General features: G+C 37.2%; 1 protein-coding gene across 8 annotated transcripts in view; it reads right to left on the reverse strand.

Moving 5' to 3' along the window:
* NUBPL (NUBP iron-sulfur cluster assembly factor, mitochondrial) overlaps positions 1–22,800 on the reverse strand; it is a 92,250-nt gene that overhangs the window by 11,102 nt on the left and 58,348 nt on the right. For 6 of the 8 annotated variants that reach the window (XM_080592770.1, XM_080592765.1, XM_080592768.1 and 3 more), the window contains 3 exons: positions 13,854–13,939; positions 7,835–7,955; positions 2,789–2,871 (listed from right to left, as the gene is read on the reverse strand). In XM_080592770.1, coding sequence (XP_080448896.1) covers positions 2,789–2,871; positions 7,835–7,955; positions 13,854–13,939 — 290 coding nt within the window. The remainder of the gene's footprint in view (positions 1–2,788; positions 2,872–7,834; positions 7,956–13,853; positions 13,940–22,800) is intronic. The other 2 variants (XM_080592767.1, XM_080592766.1) reach the window with 2 other exon arrangements.

Consider the following 22,800-nt stretch of genomic DNA (forward strand, 5'->3'; position numbering starts at 1 on the left):
CTTGTAGAGGATCTTAGATCACTACCAATTGCTGCTGTCTGCCTGCTATCTTTCTGTTGGACTAGTCCCTGTTATTTAGGCTAATATGTGAGTACAGCGATATTCAATTTTCACAGCACACTTCTGCAGCAGATAAAAAAAAGTTTTATCAATGAAGACTGTTAAAAAAAGCTATAATTTAAACAACTAAGCTGACAGAAACACTAACATAGACAATGTTATACAAAGAAAAAAATCATTTTACCAGCATTGTTTATTTCTCCTTGGGGACGTTATCCCTTGGAGACTCAAGCTTTACCGAAATAGAACTTCGGCCATTAAACCCTGACAGCCTTTAGCTATACAGGCAACCCCTTCCACAAGAAGATGAATCTCAGGTATTCTGTGCCTTTTGATGGAGAACTTTAGAAGTGCATACACCCACATTTCTACACACGATTTTATTTTTTATGGAAGGTTTATTTCGGCTTTTAGCAATTTTCCTGCTAGTTTCCCTTTTCTACCAGCTGCATCTAAGCAAACTAGGCTTTAAAGTAAAGTATCTAAACAAATTTGCTTATACATTTTAAAATCCTAGTGTAGAGTGACAGCTATGCTTTTACATATCAGCAAAAGAAGGTGAACCCTGTGGTATGCACGTAAGCAAAAAGTAGTATTAGATAACATTTTAGAAAAACCCTTCATTCCAATCTTGATAAAGCTTAGAAGGTGTGACTGCATGCTGGGTTTCTGAGAAGTCAATCATCATCCTTATTTCCCGCTCTCTGAATCAGCCAGGTATTATTTCAGTTCTGTGATACTGCATTTCATTTTTAAGTGAGTTCTAACAAAGACAGCACAGAATTTTGTATACAAAAATCTGTAAATTTAAGGGACAAGAGCAGAGATAATTTCAGCAGCTCAGTGCACATTGTTCTCTATCTGAAAAACTATGATTGTTCATGTGTGAATAGGCACAATTTTATTTTATTTGAGAAACATGATGATGGGTGTCATGTATTAAAGATTAGAATCTGACCTTACATGACCTCTCCCACCACCAGTTATGTGCTAAGAATTTCATTTTTCTTTTAAAATATAAGAGGACAACAATCACTTTCTGTCTGTATAATGAGAAGCAAACCAGGAATAAAGGGAAATTCTTTTTCATTCTGTAGAGATTAGTAAAGTCTAAAAAAACCCCTCATTCTCTGAGGAGAATGATTATCTCACAGACACAATGGCAGAGAAGAATATTAAAAGTTTTCCCCAGAGTCACACATATTTGTCAATCTTTATTCCTCTTCATATTTAACTTAATTGCCACAAATGGTGCTTATAACCCCTCCTTTCATTACCAAGAACATAGTCCAAGAAGGAACAGATGGCAACCCTACAGACTCTCTTGTCTTTCTTAATTTTCAGAACGCTGTCCTACACGTTTGAGCGTATGTAGGCTCAGACTCCTGCAGGCTACACACTTTTGGTTAATACAGATTTCAGATACTGTGAGCTGTGAGCCTTCCATCTTGGTTTGCTCAGCTGTTTTGCTTCAACTTTGACCTAAGCTATACATCTATTCAAACCTTAGCAGTTTCAATCAAAATTCCCAGATAGAAACTACAGTATTGATTGTAATGATTCCTTTCACAAGGATCTAGACTCAAGATCACTACGTTATTCCACAGAGGATCAGCACAGGTCCTGTTGAAGACTACAAAAATATCAATTAGAAACGAACAGCTGCTGCTCCTCTAACAAAGAAAATAAAAAAAAAATAAGGTGCTACAATGTAAGTCACTATTTCTCTAGAATCCTGATTAGTATGTTAACGATACTGGATTATATGCCCCTGGCAAACCCCAATTTTTTTTTTTTAGTAAGGAGAAGTTATTTCAGCATGTATCTAGCAATCATGGTATTAGAAAGGTTATATGTACTTTTTAGCTTATCTCTAACAGATTCTACTACCTATTATCATTATTAATCTTTTTTTTTTATTGGTAACATCTAAGCAGCAGTCAATAGTGATGCTGCATCACGCTATGTACTGTGCCAACATAATGTAGGAGACAACAGCCTACCCTACAGAGCAAGGTGGACAAAATCGAGCAGAGGCAAGAAAAAATACTAACCAGAAAAATCTTACTGTGTAAGCGTTAATGAAATTTCATACATGCAACTGCTTTTCCTCAGAGACTTGTGTATTTGACTCCCACCACCTCAACAACCCACATTTTCCTTTGGCAATAAAATGTTACAGTAAATGCACAGAAAAATCCATTTCATCTTGTGTGCAAATTCCCTCACTTTCAGCTGAAAACAATCCAGGTACTGACAACACACAGGTTTTGTTCCAAACATCTTTTGATAGGATCCTTTGACAGTTTCCAGGCTCCACTACCAAAGGCTCAACTGACAGTTTCTGAGGACCTACATTAGCTGCAAGGTCTCATGTGGCTTGACACTGACCTTCCTCCTCTTAGTATGCCAGAATCTGGATCAAATCTTCGCTATATTGAATGATTTGGACTAATTAAGCAAAAACACATGCACACAAGCAGAACCCATGACCAGCATTCCAAAACAAAGGGCCAAAGTTGCTTAGTGACAAAAATCTCTTACAGAATTTCATTCTTCTGTTACATTCAGACACATTTGTTTTCAAATAGCAATAATGAGAAGTGTTCCCCATTCACTTTTTTATTTTGGAGGGGGGGGAGTGGGGGGGAGGTGCAGGGGGGAAAGGAACGTGGAGGGTGGGAAGGGGGTTGCTTTTCTTATTTTAAGTGCAGTGCACCAAACTTACGGCATCACTCTGAGGTTGTGAGATCACAACAGGCTGTCCTGAATCACAAGTCTCCCGTATATTAACATGCAGTGGAATGTCTCCTGTATTAAAGACACCAAGATACATGTATGTGAAGACCTAATACATCTTAAACGTTTCATTAAAATAGCCCTAAAGTGACTTGAAATAAAATTCCAATTCAGGATATTCTTTGAATTACTTAATACCAAGAAATTAGCATTTAAAATGAAAATTGGCTTCAAAGATGTTTCTATATATCCATGATTAAGACCAAACCTATTTTGGATTTTTCATTCTCCAAATAGGAAGGACTAGGCTTTGCAATAAATGATGAAAGGCAGTTTGTTTTCTTGGCTTCCTGAATACACAGAAAAAGACAAACAGAGACACACCAACTATTTTGAGTACATACAAAAGTTTGCTTGTGTCTAGGCAAATACTCATGCAACTTACTGTTTAGCTTATCTCCTTACTGTATATTCTTTTCAACGCATTTTAAAGATTCCAAACACTGTTCAAAAACTTATTTGAATACTTAATTTCCAAATAACAACATTTGTTATTGCCCTTATTAGGCCCTGGATCCAATTAAAAGGTAGCCAGCTATTCAGTTCCTTTTTCTTTCCAACAGGAATCATCTTTATATTCTTTCTAACGAGCAAGGAGCTGTCAGAGGGGAAAGGAATGTTCTAAAGGAGAATCAGTTAGTAACCCTGGTCCGTTCTGGAACACACTTTCTGAAATACAGTTCTTTAGCACTAAAGAAAACATGAAGTTCCCATGTTTAGTTCATTATCATAATAGATAATTATGAGGTGAATTGAAGACCAGCTTTCTTTTAAAAGGAAGATGCAGCTGTATTTTACATCACAGATGGATGTAGACAGAACAGCCTATGCTTAGTTCAATCTTGAGTGGTCTCAGAAGATGCATCAATTTAATTCATACATTTAGCAAAATTTATTTAACCTACACGAAGCCAGTATTGATTACTGAAGTTCAATATAGTCAAAAGAAGAAACAAGATAGTCAGAAAAATTGTATAAAAACTCACAACTTAGAAGTAACAAAGCTAGTTAAGGAAAAAAAATTGAAAGCAAGCATGAAAATACATGAAAACCAAATAAACAGCAGACAAAAACCATCGCTCCATGATTACTGAGCTGAATGCTTGAAGGAATTCAGTTTGTTATGATTATTATTGTCCATTTCCTTCAAATTTAATTGTTGCCTTTTTTTTCCCCAGTCCTGAATGAATTTCTTTAGGCATAAAGTCTGTTCACTCATTAAAATAAAAAAATAAAATAAAACAAAACAAAAAATAGGGAGTCCTTTAAAGTTTCCTTTAACACTAAATGTTTTTGTTAACAGAATAAGAGTAACTTTGTAAATCTCCCAGAACTCAGGTCTTATCATTATTTTGTGTGGGGACTAACCTTCACTTTTTTCCCCAAGAATGTTTTATTAGTGGAAAAAGTACTTCTTCCTTGTCAGTTTAATAACGATCTCAGACAATTACAAAAAAACTTATCCTATTACAAAACAGCAACTTATCTTCCCAATGCTTGCAAAGACGTGTTTGGACAACATGAGCATAATAGGACTTGTATGGGTAAAAGTGCAATTCAGAAGACAAAGCAAAAGGCAAACCCAATTAAAAAAAAAAATCGAAACGTTATACATGATGCAGAAGCAAAAAGAAAAAATCTGTGCCTCTGTTTGGCTGATAAGGATTTGAGGAAGATGAAGGTTTTGTAGTATTCTTCACTATAGAACATGATGGGAAGTTATCAACGTAATAATTTTTTCTGATGATGCTTACTTTAGACTGCAAAGAAAGTGTAAGTGCTCAGGAAAAAAAAAAAGAGAGCCATTGCTGCTTCCATTAGGAAAACGTTGAAAAAGTTTGGAAGTACACCATGGAAGATCGTGTCTGACAAATCTGGTGGCCTTCTACGACAGGGTTACAGCATTGGTGAATAGGGGAAGAGCAACTGACATCATCTACCTGGGCTCGTGCAAAGCATTTGACACTGTCCCACACAATATCCTTGTCTCTAAATCAGAGAGACATGGATTTGATTGCTGGACCACTCAGTGGGTAAGGAACTGAGAGCTGAATCAAAGACTTGCAGTCAAAAGCTCAATGTCGAAGCACTGGACACAAACGAGCTGTGTTTCTCAGGGGTCAGCATTGGGACTGGCGCAGTTTAACATCTTTGCTGGTGACACGGACAGCGGGATCGAGTGCACCCTCAGCAAGTTTGCCAATGACACCAAGATGTGTAGAGCGGTCAACACGCTGGAGGGAAGGGATGCCGTCCAGAGGGACATGGACAGGCTTAAGAGGTGGGCCTGTGCGAACCTCATGAGGTTTGACAAGGCCAAGTTCACGGTCCTGCATCTGGGCCAGGATAATCTAATCCCAAGCACAAGTACAGGCTGAGCAGAGAATGGATTGAGAGCTGCCCTGAGGAGAAGGACCTGGGCGTGTTGCTGGATGAGCTCAACATGAGCTGGCAATGTGCACATGCAGACCAGAAAGCCAACCGTACCCTGGGCCGCATCAAAAGAAGCATGGCCAGCAGGGTGAGGGAGGTGATCCTCCCCCTCTGCTCTGCTCTCGCGAGAGCCCACCTGGAGTACCCCGTTCAGCCCTGAGACCTGCAGCACAAGAAGGACATGGATGTATTGGAATGAGTCCGGAGGAGATGATCAAAAGGCTGAGGCACATCTCCTATGAAGACAGGCTGAGGTAGATGGGGCCGTTCAGCCTGGAGAAGAGAAGGCTCCAGGGAAACCTTATAGGCACTAGAAGGCCGCTAAAGGGGGCCTACAGGAAAGCTGGGGAGGGACTCTTTGTCAAGGGGTGTAGCGATAGGACAAGGGGGATTGGCTTTAAACTAAAAGAGAGTAGATTTAGATCAGATACAAGAAAGAAATTCTTTACTCAGAGGGTGGTGAGACACTGGCACAGGCTGCCCAGAGAAGCTGTGGATGCCCCATCCCTGGAGGTGTTCAAGGCCAGGCTGGATGGGGCTTTGAGCAACATGGTCTGGTGGGAGGTGTCCCTGCCCATGGCAGGGGGCTTGGAACTGGATGGTCTTTAAGGTCCCTTCTAATCTAAACCATTCTGTGATTCTACGGTGTGTATAGTAGTCAGTATCTTAGCAGTATGTAAATTTGCTTAACTTTCTGGTCATAGTTCTGGTAGCTCAATTTAAAAAAAAAAAAAAAAAAGAAGAAAATGGGATTTTCAGAGACAGGGAGAGAAATTAGCAATGCAAAGTCTTTCTCAAAGACTCACTCTTTCCTATAGGGAAGAATAAAAAAGAAAAGGCAATTAAAATACTTGAAATATTGAACTACACTCAGAAAGTAACTGGTGACTCCAAATTGTCTTCTGTCATAAACAAAAATAAAAGAAGTTTTCAATCAAAGGCAGCAGAGCCTGAGCAAATAGGAAAATACTTTCCTATCCTGCACACTGTTAGCTTACAGACTTTGTTGGGTATTAATGAAACTAAGAACTTAGATGTTCTAAGATGACTAGGTCCTGAACTGAACAAAGAGAATAGCAAAACATAAGCAAAATAAATTTATAGATAGATAGATAGATAAAATCTCTCAAAGCTTTTGGGTGCAATTCAATAGCGGTAGGATAAAATTACCATTTGGGATAGATTAACGTATAATCTGTAAACAGAAATTTTCATAATACCATATGGTATTGCTGTGCAATGGTCACCCTTGGAAGTATGAGCATACTAATCAGATCAAGTACTGTGATTCTAAATTTAACCCTTGGGGCATTTTTCTTAATCTTCAAACTGTCACTGAAAGGCTAGACTAAGGTAATTTTCACTCTATTTTTGTTCATATGTATTGTCCATCCCCTGATAAACCTGCAAATCTCTCACACCTCTCCTTATTAAACACTATTACAATAGGTTCTGCTCTGTTAGGGAATAAAAGAAAAATGTTTACGAGACCAACAACACAGCACATCATCTGTGCCTGTGTATCTAAATGCATGTTTGACTCAACTTCTTGCAGAACATTTGCATCCATCCACATAACCCAAGGCTGTAGAAGTCCCCTTGGGCTCTGATCGCAACTTATTATATATTCATAAGACTAAAAGATAGCCCAAAAGCATGCCTTTTAATTATGTGTTGCCTTGTTATCTTAAGTTTGTGTCACACCTTGATGTTTTTGTGTTGATCTAAGTGAGCTTCCTGGTTCTTTTAATGAATTAGCTATGGAAAATCATTGAGATAATTATAGTAATACATGGAAACACATCATTAACACATGCAATTATCCCATTTACCAACTTAATTACGCTGTGTTATATTCTTTTTTTTTACTGAAAGCACAGGTTGAAATATGCCTTTTTAAAGCAGCAACGTACATTTTGATCGATGTATATTTTAGCTTATATGCATGCCAGATAATTTAATCATGGACAATTTCTGTTTTAAAGATACATTTTCTTTTGAAACAGCATTTTGCAACTCAGCACATTCTTTTAATCTCAACACTTAATCATCAGTCTGTTTGCTTCCATGCTAGAGTAAAGGTATCTTCATATGAGCGTAGAAACAACTGTTCCAATGGACTGCATTTCAATTAACGTATTTATTTCACACATACAATTCATTTAAATTAAATAAATAAGGAAACTTCTATTAGCATTATCGGACAGAGTTCTAAGGTCTAAATTTTACAGGATGACATAGTATATCATAACATAATGAATTTCAGGTAATATAGCACATGATTACCAAAATAATCCATGTTCTGTATTGTTTGTAATTCAAACAAGATTTAAGATGCAATTCAAGAATTTGCATATCCAGTCCACATCCCATTAACAAAAATGATCCTGATAAGAACTAGAGCATGAAACAACAGGGACACTCATCTACTTAAACTTTTCATTCTATTCCATTTGAACACCATCCAAATATACAGTAATTTACAATTGTGCTGTTCTGTATTTCAGTTCACGCCATTAAAAAGCTATTTCTCCATCCTTACCTAGAACATCCAATCCAAGGGTTTTTGCTAGATCTCTTACACCATCAGCTCCAAAAATATGTGTCTCATGTTTACATTTGGGACATTGGAAAACACTCATATTTTGTACTAGTCCTAAAACCTGTTGAATTAAAAAGAAGTAATGTTGAAACCTGGGATTCAAGCATCAGTCGTTACTCATCACTGACAACAAAGAAGAGATGACGAACACAGAATCAACAAATCATTATCAGCTCTTACTGTCTCAGTTTCGCTATCATTTGTACATTATTTAAAATTTTCTGTAATTATACCTCTCATATCTTAACTAGCTTCTTTATCACAAGAGGTACCTCTTGAACAGATCTAACAGATCCCCCTCCCAGACGAGGAGATGTATTATATTTCCTGAACTCTGAATACTGGAAGAGTTTTCATGTACTGTTTTATAGCTTTGTAATTTGCAATTTCAAGAAGCAAAATAAAAACATACCATTACAAGAAATGACAATCGGACATGCTTTTAAGATTTTTTTGTAAATTATCCTTTAGGGAAATGTTTACAAAAAGAACCAGATTTGCTATTCTACTGTAGAGGAGGAAACATTTTAAAGGTCAAACAACAGAAATAATTATGTGAAAGAAAGTTGCGAAACTACAGCATAAAAATCTAATACACACGTATTAGATACCTTTCTGCTGGTGCCAGATGTTCAACAGTACCCTTGCAAAATATGTCCTGAAAATTTGCCAAATCAGGCACAAAAATATCTTCTTTCACAATGTACAATAATGCTAATGATAAAATTGATCTTTCTTTATTCACCCAGTAAACAAGACTGTTCACTGAGGCAGAGCAGAATTTCTCAAAAGTGATGACAACAGCACAAAAACACTTGAAAATTTCTACTTCTTTGCTGATCAACAGAAGATTTGCTTTAAGAGGTTCCATGTTACACAATTTCATCTCACAACCATTATGCTACTTAAGTATGTCACATACATTATAGCTGAGTTGTAAAAATATGACTATATATTTTAAAGTACAGAGAAGCTGCTATATACCTTGTGGTATTCTGTGCTTTCTTAAATTTCCCAGAGCATTCTAGGTCTGTGCTTGAAGAAACTGGCAAAGTTATTAGGATAGTAATGTATCCTCTATGGTAATGAAACATATCTAAAAGGATGTTGGTTCAATGTAAGCAACAAGTCTTAAGTTAATCAATTATTAACAGTGACCATACAACTTTTAGCACCAGAAGTGAAAATAAACACTTAACTAAAAGAATATGGAGGTAGCACTGCAAGTAAAGGCATGTTATTTACAATACCGTAAAAGTTTCCATATATCAAAGTTAAAACTGATCAAAAGGCAATAGCTTTGTTTTTTTTTTTTTTTGCTACACCATTGTTACATGTTTCATACCACTTCGTATGTCTTCCTGTACTTATGTAAAGCTTTCAAAGGGTTTAAAGCAAGAAACATTTTAAGGAACAGTAAAAAAAATAAAAATACATATACACTTAAAAAAAGGAGAGATTACCTACTTTTAATTTAACAATACAGTTTCCTCATTTCCCACTGTCTCCCAGGGACTGCTAGGGAAGCAAGAGGAACAAATTTCTATTTGCTGGTACATCACCACATAATGATTTTTTTTTCATCCAGTTCTTAAACTAATAGACTTATGGCACTAAGTGTGACTACATGGTGCAGAGGTATAACAAGAGTGCACAGCCACAGTCTTCTTACTGAAGACCTCTGAGCAAGCATTCATCCTGCTCTCCTTAAATTAAGGTCATGGAATTTTCACTGTGTTGATAAACTGGAGAACACTGGAGGGAACATTATTTGATGAAACAGTATTTTAACTACGATACAGGGAAGCAATTATCTGCAGAACAAAGGAAAAAAAAGATCTTAACATTTATACTCTAAATGAATTCATCCACATCCAGATGTCTTGGGTTTTGAACATTTTGTTCTCCTCAATGAAGTTGTACAACATTTATGATACAGCGAATTCATAATCAAAGTTATGTAGTCTACTATTGTTTTGCAAATAGCTTAGAAATATTACAGCTGTTTTGTTAGTTCTTTGAGATAACCTAATAACTAAAGAAGTCCTTCTGCCACAGTTACTGCAAATACTGAGATACAGCCGTATCCCCAATGCTAAATCAGTTTTAAAGGTCTTATTCAATGTCCTTTTTTGTTTCCATTTCAACAAATCTCTCTAAAAGCAAATGACATTTCAGCATTACACAGTCACTTTTACTTTCTCAGCTTTATTCCTATCTGTCATCCAACCAGTGACCAGTGCATGTACAGTGATTACTGATATATAAATTGTTCTTCTGGCATAGGAAGAATTTTTGGAATATTAGTTGCCAATTATAAATACCCAATTTGATATACAATCTGTCCTAACACACACACCTTTAGTGCTGAAGTCTATTTTTAACAGGCATATTTCCGCAGACGTTTAGAGAAAGAAGATATTTCACTATTGTTTTCAGAGCTTTTAAATCTACAGACAAAGTAATTGGTCTTGCTAATAAAGTGAGTAATAACTCATTTCCCTGCTCAAATAGTAGATCTGGAAAAGCTTCAAAGCAGCTCTGACTGTTTGCACAAACTATCCCATAGGTACGTACGAGTCTGATTCTACTCCGCAGAGAGCTCCTCTTCCTGAACATTTCCCTGCAAACTTGGCTCAGTAACAACATGAAAACTATGACTAGATGCTCCACAGTACAGGAGCTAGCCTATGGTGCCAGAGTACAAGACAGTTACAATACACTGAGCTGAACTTCATTTGGTCAAATTGGTTTTTTGAATGGTGAAAAGACATACACCAAGAAATAAGAGGCAACTTACTTTTCATTATCAATTACCTGCACACACACTGTTTCTGAATGCTTACGTATTCCTTATGTTCAACTAACCTTTTGGTTACACAACAAATCGTGCCCAAATCCACGTATAGTGCCCTCTCTACACAAGGAAAGAATTCCTGAGAAACCCACCTAAGCCATACCCTGTACTTTAAGGATGGCTGGTGGTGAGGTCTGACTCCAGTCTGACTTGAACTGAAGTGGTGAGGGTTACAAATTCCAGTTTGCCATAGACTTCCTATGTAACTATGTCACTTGATATTTTAATGCTTCAGGTAAATGTGCACATGGATTTTTCTGTCTTCCTAGTTTTTCTCTTCTGACAAGCAATTTTTGGTTCTAACTGCAGCTTCCTATATAAAGCCATAATCTTGGCTAGGTACTGTAAGCTACAAAAAATACCAACAAGTACATATCTAATTAAACAATTTTAATACATCTTAGAAGGAAATACATAGCTGTGTTTACGCAGTTTGTTTGAAACCTGGGAAATCCACAACATATCCTTCCAACTCAAGGAAGCTACCAGGAAAGTTGCAGATTTAATTAAAAACCTCTCATTTTCTTTCAGGGATATGCTTTTATCATAAACCCTATCCAACTGAACTCAATTTCAGTATGTGAAAACAGTCAATTTTTTCCTAAATACTCCGAGTTATTAACATTTTTTTTTTCTTCTGTCAACAGCCCAGAGAAAGCCTCTAGGATCCATGAAAATGACAGCCAAACTCACATAATGGGACAGAGTCTTGTGAGTTCATAGCGACAGAAGCCAGTACCACTTTGCCACGTCCTGCCTCACCTGGTGCACTGCACCATGCAAGAGATGGGACTCTTCTTCTAATGACTACGTCCTCAGACTTAAAGTAACACCTGCATAGTAATCCTGGCTCCCACGCTGACTCTCAACGACAGATTTTAATTAAATCCTTCTGTCATTTAATTTTAATTCAGTAAGGGACAAACAACACTAACAATTGTGACTTTATTGTGGTAATACTGTATGGATGTAATGTGAGGCTCTGGTAACTAATGACTGCAGCAGTGATGGGAAGGTGGTGTATAGATGCCTATGTGCACAAGGGAGACTCCAGTTTATGGAATATAAGCAAGCACACTCAATGACTCAGAGCTTAGCAGCCTATAGACTCTCAGCTTCTTTGGAAAGTAGACTCTCTGCAATTGCTTTTTTTTAAAAAAAAGATTTTAAAGATCAGATTTTTTTTTTAATTAGTCAATTACATAATTAGGATACACAATTTTAATCTGGTCCCACATATTTCACCTCTTTGATGTAAACCCCAGGTTTGAAATTATTATTCCAAACTTAAAACTAAATGTAATACATCAGCAGGATTTGCTTTAATACCGAAGTAGATGAGATATCTACACTGATGCACATACAAGGTGAGAAAAAAAGTGAAGCACCACATAACAACAGATGACTGGCTCCAGAGCATTCAAATTCAGCATCTGGCACAACCGCTTTGCTGGGGCTTATTATTTGAGTAAGACAGATCTGAGAACTCCACTGAATCTAAACAGATACTTAAAATCTTGTCTACCATCAGTCAAATAAACAGCAGCCAAATCGGTCATAGAACGCATGACTTTGTGGAAGGCATTCTCTTCAAAAAGCGCTGAAGAAAACTGACTTAGAAAGAAATCTGGATAATTTCTTATGAAAAGGAAAATTCAGTGAAGTACTAAATTGAATATGATTTTATATGAAGGAAGTCATTTTGCATGATTTTAGCAAATCCAAACAAAATCAAAACAAAGCATTCTCCATATGCTTTTCTCCTGTCATATATATATATATATGTGTGTATTTCTTTTAGTAGCAAACAATAAATGCTGCTTTCATTTTGGTGCAAAGATACTTAATGAATAGTTAATAATAAGGAATTTATCAATTTATTTCTCTTGATAATCTATCCTGTATATTAACACAAAAAAAAGAGAAAGCAGTCTCATCAGGATTTGCGTTGCCTTTTTAAAAAAATAAAAATGTGCTAGCCACTCAAGAAATTTCCCTTTCTTAATAGAGAGTAAAAGTGACCTTCACACAGATAAGCCATAAAATATACATTTTTTTTAATTAAGTACAGTAAATGGCTTTTTTGCTATTTAAAATAAGGAAGCATTTCAGTTTGTATTTTCTCATCAAATGCACATTTCAAATGAAAAATGAGTCTCTTCGTGAACATACTCTAGAGTATAACATTCAGTTACTTAGCAACTTGTAACACTGTCAAGACCTTACAGCAATTTAATCAAATTTTTACCTAAAAAATCCATTTACTTAGTAGCCTATTTTTTAAAATTAATATAATAATAATAAACAAAATATATGCTTCTTACATTATTTCAAATCATTTTATGTAATTCTTCAATTTAAATCTAAACTATTAATTCTAAACAGTTCAGTGAAAGAACACAACTGTCAATAAAAACTTCCAGAATATTAAAACAACAAAAAATGAAGTCAAATTTATTACCTTTTTAATATTTCCTCATTTTCCCTCCATTTCAATCCACATGAATATTGGGGATATTTTTACACATTTCATTTCCCAAACAAGCAAGCTACCATATTAACTCTAAGCCTAATGAGAAACAAAGCAACAAAGATGGACTTGCTGGTGTAACAGTCACAGAGCCTTTCAAAAGGCAAAGTGACAATCAGGTATGCACGTATCTCCCCAAAATCTTAAATTTCCTTCTTAAAATGAATGGTTTTTTTTCCACATCTCATGAAATTTCGAATTTGAGCTCTAACAGAGCCGAAGAGAAAATATATTGAAGATATAGTAAGACAATATATTTGGAAAACACAGATTGCTCTATAAATCATCTCTTTATCTGGTTAGCTGTCTGATCTATTCCAGGTGACTAAAAAAAACTGTTTTAAAAGTAATTAAATAATATTACCACCTAATTCTGAGAAAGTTCTTCTTTCCCTTATGTTAAAGCAAGCTTCTGATACAGATATAAGGCAGATTCTAATTTATTTTTTTCCCCAAACAAGAATTTATGGGATTCAAATGATTCGTGAATAGATTGTTCACCTATTACTGTGTATGGAAACTTTCCACGTTTTTGAAAAAAATCTATAGGTATTTTTAATGTAGATGCTTACAGGTACGTGGACTTTTCTAAACATTTCAGCTCCCTTGCGTGCATCCAATAAAGCCACATCTTGTGGAGTGGAGATGATCACAGCTCCTGGGAAAAGAAAACATGAAATATCATTAAAGCTTATATTATGATTCATAACCACTAAATATTTTGGCTAATACTTTTTAAGAAAGAAAATTACACTGTTTCTTTATTAGGCAATAAAGTGACAAAAACAACTGCAATATAATGCAGAGTGATAAAAAATAACTTAGTAAAATATAAGATGAAAATATCTACGTAGAAAACATATTTTCTAAATGGAAAAATGGCTCTAGCTGTGATATGACCACAAACAGACAATAACATGGCCACATGCTCACAGTTCGCAATGGTGATATTCTGGAAATATGTACACAGTAACTGTTCCATGCCATCTGAAAGCTTTTGATTTAACCTTGAGCCTTGCACTAAAAGCAAGAGGCAGCTATCTGCCATCAGATTGTTTCTTTCTGAGCCTGCTAGGCTTTTGGATACCACGACTGGCAGGCACAAACTTGAAACCTGTTATACTAGGCACGGCACCAGTGAGTCTAACAGGACCGTGGCTGTATGAATGATTCTACAATAGACCAACCTATACACACCTGCGCTATGTTTGGGGAAAAATAGCGCCCTATTGCTCACCAGTCAGGCATGACCTCAAGTTCCCTGCTAATCAGCACTCCTAAGAGTTATTAAACACTCAGAACAGCTATAGCTCTTTGTTAGAGGTAAGAACCTAAGGAAGTCTACACATTACTATGTTACATCATTTCATGAGTAACACAACCTGCAAAACCAATATAGCCATTAAAATATTCCCTATCACTTCACAAAGAGCTGTGTCTGCATCTTTTTGCATATGCTCAAGGGCTTCAAATGCTGTTTTCTTAACAGTTGCATCAAGAATCTACTCATACCCATCCCTATTTTTAAAAAACGGGATATAAAGCATCACATTAGTGAGCAATTGATTAGTTCTGGTTTTACAGCGATCAGCCAGTCTCCTAAGTATGTTACAAAAATATCTCTGCGAAGTCGTATCACGCTAACCTCACAGGAGAAATTTGTGCCCACCTTCACACTGAAAGCAATTACGACATATGATTTCAGATGCACGGGCCTGCAGTTGCCAGCCTTTGGTGTACCTGTCAAAGGAAGACGTGTCGATTTTCCTAGTCACCACCTGGGATTGCATACTGGGAGCCTTGGAGTCCCTAAGAGGCCTCCCAGTTCAGAGCAGTGGGACAGGCAGCCCTGCCCCTCGCCACAGCCCCGTGCAAGCCATGTGCTGCATGGTGGCATCTCAGCTGCGTGACAGTCAGCCGTTTCCAAACATTGCCCGACAGCACATGTGAATGTTTTCCACCAGTGTGCTTAACCTCTAATTTGCAAAAGAAAAATACAATCTGGCACCTCACTCCTGAAAAGCTGCCAATCTCTGCCTTACATAATATTAGACACAAGTCCAAAAACTGAACAGCATATGTAATGTACTAAGCAAATGCAATTTCCCTATTGTTCTCTAAAACTCTGGCATCCAAATAATTTGCTGGTTTTCCCGAGTCGACCTGCTTCCAATGACACAGCAAAGAATAACATGGAACCCTTTCAGTTACATCCACAACACCTTAACCAGTCATTTCAACGAAGTGTGGGGTTACACTTCACAGACAACGCTGAAATATTGGGCTAATTCCACAAAATGCATGCACCCTACCCTAACAGCAGTCTACAAATTTAGACTCAATAAACATCTTTCAATACTTAGACAAAGTGCTTATTTTAGCTGTCTCTTCAAACAAAACTAGAAAACTAGAATTTGTGTCTTATGTGTAAAGTAGTTGCTTCACATGGCAGGTTTTTGTTTATGCTTTTTTAAAAAAAAAAGATACTGGCTCAGTTAGCATTCTGTAGATCTTCATGGAGAAGTTAACATGCAGTCAGCAAAACTTAACTGACCATTTTCTGGTCCAACATAAATTTTTTTAAACGAATCAAACTAGGCACAATGAAAACATCCAATATAACCACAAACAGCTTATTTGGGAAAGGTTTGTTTGTTTTACACTAATAACCTGTTGCTAGAGGACCTTACCCAAAGAGAAAATCTCAAAAGATGAAAAGATTCAATGGTATTTTGCAGAGTTTAGGCTGCCTTGAACACAAACTCCCTGTAAAAAAATTCCAACTTCTGTCATAGGTGAGTTAAAACTAAGCTTGTGGATAACTTGGATGGCTTCTTCCACAGAATGAAAGGCAACGTAACCAAGAAGCTGGTGCGGAGGGTGTAATAGGTCTCTCTCCTATTTTAATTTTTGCTCTGAACTGGATTACAGAACAACAAAAACACCACATTATTTCCCTCTGGTTAATTTTTTTTAAATTACTTTTGTTGCTCCTGTTTGTGAGAATAGTGAAATTTGGTATCATACCCTTCTACTGACACTGAGGACAGTGCTTCTTTGAAAAAGAAGCGAGCTCACACGTGCTGCCTCTGATAACCACAGAGGTAACTGTAACAGCAGCGATAAAAAAAACTTCACTTTGGCTGTATGCACAGTGGCTTAAGAAAGCAGAGCACAGTATGCACTAATCAGACTAGTCGTGTTAGTTAAGCGTCTGACACTTTCATAAGCAGTTTAAAGAAGGCTATTTAAAATTACTGTAATTTCATTAGGATTTGTCTTCTGGTTCTAAAGCACTTCCCTGAGGCCCAAACTGCTTAACGATATCTTCACTAAGTGATTTACTTCACATCAACATAGAAGATACAGGACATCTCATTTACATTTCTTGAAGTAAAATGTAAATTAAGGGTGGTCTCAAGGAAGTACTACCCACCACCTTTCATCAAAATGAAAAGCTAAGTTTCATATTCAATTATTGATTTAATTTACTTTTTAATTAGAAGTAAATCTGATTCAATTCTGAACATGCCAATTTGGAAAAGAAAAGCAGTACGCTTCAGTTCTTCAGCAGCTCCTACCTTAAATTCCATTCATACATAGTTCAGTGAAAATTAAATCCTTAAAATAAGCTAGAAACATGAAAATAAGTTCAAAAAATAAATATTACAAACGGCTACCAGGGATTTACTGACTTGCAGAATCTGATGAGCCTTTTGACCTATTTATGAAATACCTGTTTGGTGAGTGATTATTTCCTTGCAAACAAACTGAAACTCAGGCACAAAACCACAGGACTGGAAGGGACTTCAAAGATCATTGGCTCCAGTCCACTCCTAATGCCGGTATCTACCTTCCATAGGAAACCTGTCCAAAACTTATGAAGAGTAATTGCAGATTGCAAAGTTTATTATGGAGAAGATCCAGAATCTTTACGGTCAGAAACCTATTTTTGATTTCCAGGCTAAATTTATTCAGTCAGCTTGTACTGACTTATAACAACATCCTTTAAATTAAGTGCATTTTCTGTCTCTTTGGTACAACTGCTAGCCCAGCAAACCCAACCTGAAGTTCAAGAATTCAAATTATTAGCAGCATTATTTCCTCCACTAGCAACAGAATATGGCAGATGAGACTTGCCTCGGTGTTCCCCTTCGCTGAATAAGTTTGCATACTTAATTCAGAAAGCAATTCAAATGATGAGCAAGAAAGAACACAGCACACATCTTCTTTGCTGTTTTGGCTCTACATGGTTAATAGGAATATCAAACAGTAAAGAGTTATTTTGATCAATAAAGTAATGAAACACGACTGAATTCATGCATGCAGCATGCCTCTTGAAGCAATACGTGCAATGTTTACACAAGCCTGTCTAAATGAAGCAAACTAAGGCTGACAAATTGAACAGAGAAGAAGTTGCAGAAACTATAATGTTATCACATCGCACATTAAAATATAGTACAAATTCTGTCTTCTCAGTTGTGGGCAGAAGAATAATTTCTACGCCTTGAACATACGCATCTAACAAGCACATTTAGGTTTAACTGGCATATCTTCTTATTCATGCATTTCATTTATTTTTGTAACTTCACTGTATTTCAGTCAAAGAGCTGAGGCACTTTGCATTAACAGAAACTATGCTAACTATATTTTTAATACTTAGCATACAAAATAGAGACAGAACTAACAGAGGCCTGATGTTTGCCCTTCTTCTTAAAACCCCAAGTGCTTAATCCCCAATAAAAGAGAGGTGTGTGCATATGGTGCATTGTTACTCACCCTACTGGTGGACTGGTGCTTAGGAAATGAGAAATACTGCAAAAGCCTTCAATTTCTGTGTACAGAAAACATCACCTGCATTCACTGTATCACTACGGTCTGCATTAGACATTTTGGGTTACAAGGCACAAGGTGCAATCTCCCCAAGCCTTAGTTAAAATTAATTTGTACCTAAGCAAATCACTTTGGCTCTCTTTCAAGCCAGTGAAGAAAAACAGGCAAGTCTAAAAAACAGCTGATAAACTAAGTTTACAAGATCGACCTTATGTTAAAGAGCAAATCTTTTCATCCTAATCCTTTTTTTCCCCTCTGATATCTACAAAGGCAGACTTCATAACTAAGCTACGTGCATCTCATCCAGACAGATGACTAAGAATGCAACCTGCCCCTGCCAATATTAGATGAATGACTGGATTCTATCACCCTGATTCTTACTAACTTAGTAAATAATGCCACCCAAAAATCTGTGGAGTGAAAAGTAACAGACCAGAAAGACTGACAAATAGAGTTCAGAAGGAAAAAGACACAAAAACATATTGCATTTTTCTAGTAATTGCGCCTGCTAATAGACAGGCATTGAACAATTGCAGGGAACCACATTCAGACCTCAATGCAGCTGCCGATGGCCTGATCTTACCACATCACTGTGTTTTTTGTAGCTTTTGCTACCTCTTCCATTGCATCAATTTCAAGCTTCCAGGCAAGACTTTCAAGTTATAAATAGCCTAATGAACCGGAATCGTCTCCACTATGGATCTTCAGAGACCCACTCAGGTTCTGTGCAATTTCTTGTTATTTCACAGATAAAACATGCCTGCAATTACAGGATAGTTTCCACTTGAATATGCAGAATGAGCTATTGTTTGTCTTTGCTAGAATTACAGAATTTCAGTTAGTGATGCTTAAAGTTGCATTAACATTAAAAATTTGCCATCTCCTTGGATGAACCTCATAAAGAAGTTCCTTTAGCTTGTGTGTGTGATGTTTCATTGCAACTGGTCACCTGAAAGAACCCTTAGTCTGACTTTCCTTTAAGGGATCCTTAAGATTGATAGCATAGCTCAGAATTGTCCTGAAGTCTGGATCCTGGCTGTGTCCCACCTCCAGCCTGCTTCTTACCTTCCTGGAAGAGTCTGAACAGCTGCTCAGACGGTGTATGTTCCCAACAGCCACACATCCTCTTCCGCCCACAAACTAGCCGGTAATTAGAGACTGAGGCACTACCACCCTGCCCACACGAAAAGAGGACATGGGTTTTACAGCAAGCACAGGGAGAATCCTATGCTCTTATTGACAGGAACTTCGTTAGTGAAAACTGAGCAAAGGAATATCAGTAGCTGGACTAAGCTGTCATCCTGCAGTTCAACTGCCCTCACCTAACTGGCCAGTAAGTATTGTAACATCCATTTTGCGCTAGATCACATGGAGAAAGCCATAAAGAACATGCTTCTCACTGTTAAAATGCTTGATTTTGGTCGTGGTAAACAATACACAGGTCATTCAATACATAACATTTACTTAGTAAAGTGTTAGACCACTGAAAATATTTGTAGTAGCATCTGTGAACAAGCATTATTTACAAAGTACATGCCTAAAATAAGAAGTTACTCCGTCACAGACACATTGCCACATTGCACTTTTCTTTGGCTGTCTGAATTAGCATTTTTCTGCTCTACTCCACTGCACCTCCTGCCTTCAAGTCCCTTTGCAAATTACATCCAAATTACAGTGCGCATTATACTAGACAAAAGCAATGTCCAAATATTCTCTTTTAAGAAATTAATACTTTTTTTTTTTTTTTTAAAGTCTAACAATTTCTGAGAGGTGCCAATCGAAAGAGCTAGGGAAGAGTGCTCCTATTCCAAAAACCAAAACCAACAACAAAACCACACAACATAAAATACTTCAATCATGTCCACAAACTTGTTTTTAACTTTTTTCCCCAGAGGTGAGGGTGAATGCAGTACCATTATTCGCATGGATTTTCCTTATCCTTTGTAATTGTCACCTGAACTCTACATTTGTTTATTCTTCCTATTCAGAATGGTCTAGAAAAGGCAGCAATTGCAGCAAATGTGCTGCGTAACATACAGTCAGCCACTATTGCCAGACCTCTGAGAACCTCAGTTTTCAAAGCCTGTGTACATCACAGCTTTTTTCCTCAATACCTAGCAACTATTTTTTTTAGAAAACTATAAAGTTTAAAGAACTTGCATTGAACACGCTCTCACTTCAGCTTGGACAGCAAATCTGTGTTAAATCCCCATGAGCCAAGAGTTAAATTTAAATTAATATTGAAACAGTTTGAGCCATTAACACGTAACTCATACTGCATTTTGGTCTCTAAATTAAATGTACAGTCTACTGGGTTAGGCACTTCATAATTAACTAAGACCATCCAAAGCTAAGATAACCCTGATGATGATTTGCATTTGTCAACTACAGCTTTTCTGAAAAAGGGAAGAACACTATTTAAACATACAAATTATAGCTGGACAAATGCAACTGACAATTAAAAAAATTCCTAATGTTATGACTAAGGGTTTGTTGTTGTTGTTAATCTGTCCTAAACCTATTTCCTTTTCCTTTCATGCAGTTATTTAAAATACCAGAAGATAGCATGAAAGAAAGAATAAATCTCCATGGCTATCTGAAAAAAAGTATAAAAATCTGATGTTAAAAATATTTGCAATTCAAAAATAGATCAAGTAAAATTCGCCTTTAAAAAAAAAACTCAGATGACTTCCATAAAATATCTTCAAAAATTTACTGTAGATACTAACAATGCACCACCTCCATAAAAGAAAGCTAGCTCAGAAACAGAGAAAAACATCGTAAATCATTGTTAAACTAAAAGAAAAGATCAGATGCCTTGCAACTGTGATTTGCATCAAAGTAAGAGATATTCAACCAGGGGCAAACAGACACTTACACAAAGAGCAATGACAGAATACAGATATACCTACAATCAGAGCATGTGCTACATGCAACTCGTATGGTTGCATTGGTTAGGGTTGTGGGTTTTTTTGATCATTTCTCTTCAGAAAAGACAAAAGAAGGCTGCCATACCTACTCACTTTGCAATTTCAGTTAATTTAAGAAGACACCTGTATCCCACAGACCACAGTCCTTTTCCATACCAACACCATGAAAAAGTTTTAAAAAAGAAAACAAAAAATTGTTTTCTTTTTTAAATTACGTGATTTTTTTTTTCTCTTCGTTTTCACTGCTTGTTAACTGGAACTTGCTGGTTTTGTACATTATTAAATGTTAAGCAGGATCCAGTTCAGCTAAGCAGCTCCACATCAGAGCAGATCTCCACGCTGCAGCCCGTGGAGGAGCCCCCGGTGGAGCAGGTGGATGTGGCCTGGAGGAGGCTGCGGCCCATGGAGAGCCCCCGCAGGAGCAGGCCCCGGGCCGGAGCTGCAGCCCGTGGAGAGGAGCCCACGCAGGAGCAGGGGGTCTGGGGGGAGCTGCCGCCCGTGGGGGACCCGTGCTGGAGCAGTTTGCTCCTGGGGGATGGACCCCGTGGTACGGAGCCGTGTGGGAGCAGTTCTTGAAGAGCTGCTGCCTGTGGGCAGCCCACAGAGGAACAGCTCGTGAAGGACGGCATCCCGTGGGAGGGACCCCACACTGGAGCATGGGAAGACAGTGACCGTGAAGGAATGGTGGAGATGAAGCATCATGGACTGACCGCAGCCCCCATTCCCCTTTCCCCGGCACCACTTGGAAGGAAGACATAGAAGAGGGTTGGTGGGGGTGCTTTCAGTTTCCTTTTAGTTTCTCACTGCCCTAGCCTACTACTGTTAGGCAACAAATTACATTTATCTCCCTATGCTGAGCCTGTTTTGCCCATGATGGCAACTGCTGAGTGATCTCCTTGTCCTTATCTCAACCCTTGAGCCCCTTTTCATCGTATTTTCTCTTCCTTTGAGAGTGAATAAGAGCGTGGTGTGGTGGAGTTTACTTGGCCATCAGTGTTAAGCTACCAGTGGCACACACACTGCTATCGCCTACAGTTGTCTATAACCCAAGATCTCTCATCTGTGTGGCACTGACATATAATTGAATAAATAGCGTTTGGCTTACCAGTTCGGTATGTAGCATTCAATAAAATGTTTCAGAATTTAAAAACGCTAACTTGCTTCAAGTTGGCAATATCCTTCTACTCTTTTCTCCTCAATTTATACATCTGAATAGAGAAAATACTGCTATGACTTTTAAAGCTTAATCCATAAAGACAGAAATAAGCTTTTTGTTTTCATTTAAACCTATCTATCAAAAGAGTGCTGTCAAAAAAAATTATTAATTACAATTCTTTGAAAATACGTATTTGAAGTAACAGAAACTCCTTTGGTAAATATTTCAGCCATTATCTGCAAAAGACATTCAGGAGATAATTAAGATCCACATATTGCTGAAAGATACGGCCACTAGGAAAAATTACTTAATTTGCGGAATAAGGCAACAAAAAGAAGGTAGAATCTGTACACTATGCTGGTTTTAAATCTAAAAGGTGATGAAAGTAATTCCCTGTATGGCTAGCAATGACAACACTCCCGCTTTTATGGAACTTGACAAAACACATAAAATAGCATATATATTGTTTTCACTTTGCTCACCTTGACTAATGGTCTTTCCTGATTTTCAGTAACAGCCTTTTAAAAGCTTATTATTATAAGCTTATTATAAAAATATGCTTTGTGTGGGGGGAAATAGGGGGAAAAAAAGGCAAAAACC

The sequence above is a fragment of the Anser brachyrhynchus genome, assembly GCF_964034855.1.
Source record: "Anser brachyrhynchus genome assembly, chromosome: 5".
In the NCBI taxonomy this organism is placed as follows: domain Eukaryota; kingdom Metazoa; phylum Chordata; class Aves; order Anseriformes; family Anatidae; genus Anser; species Anser brachyrhynchus.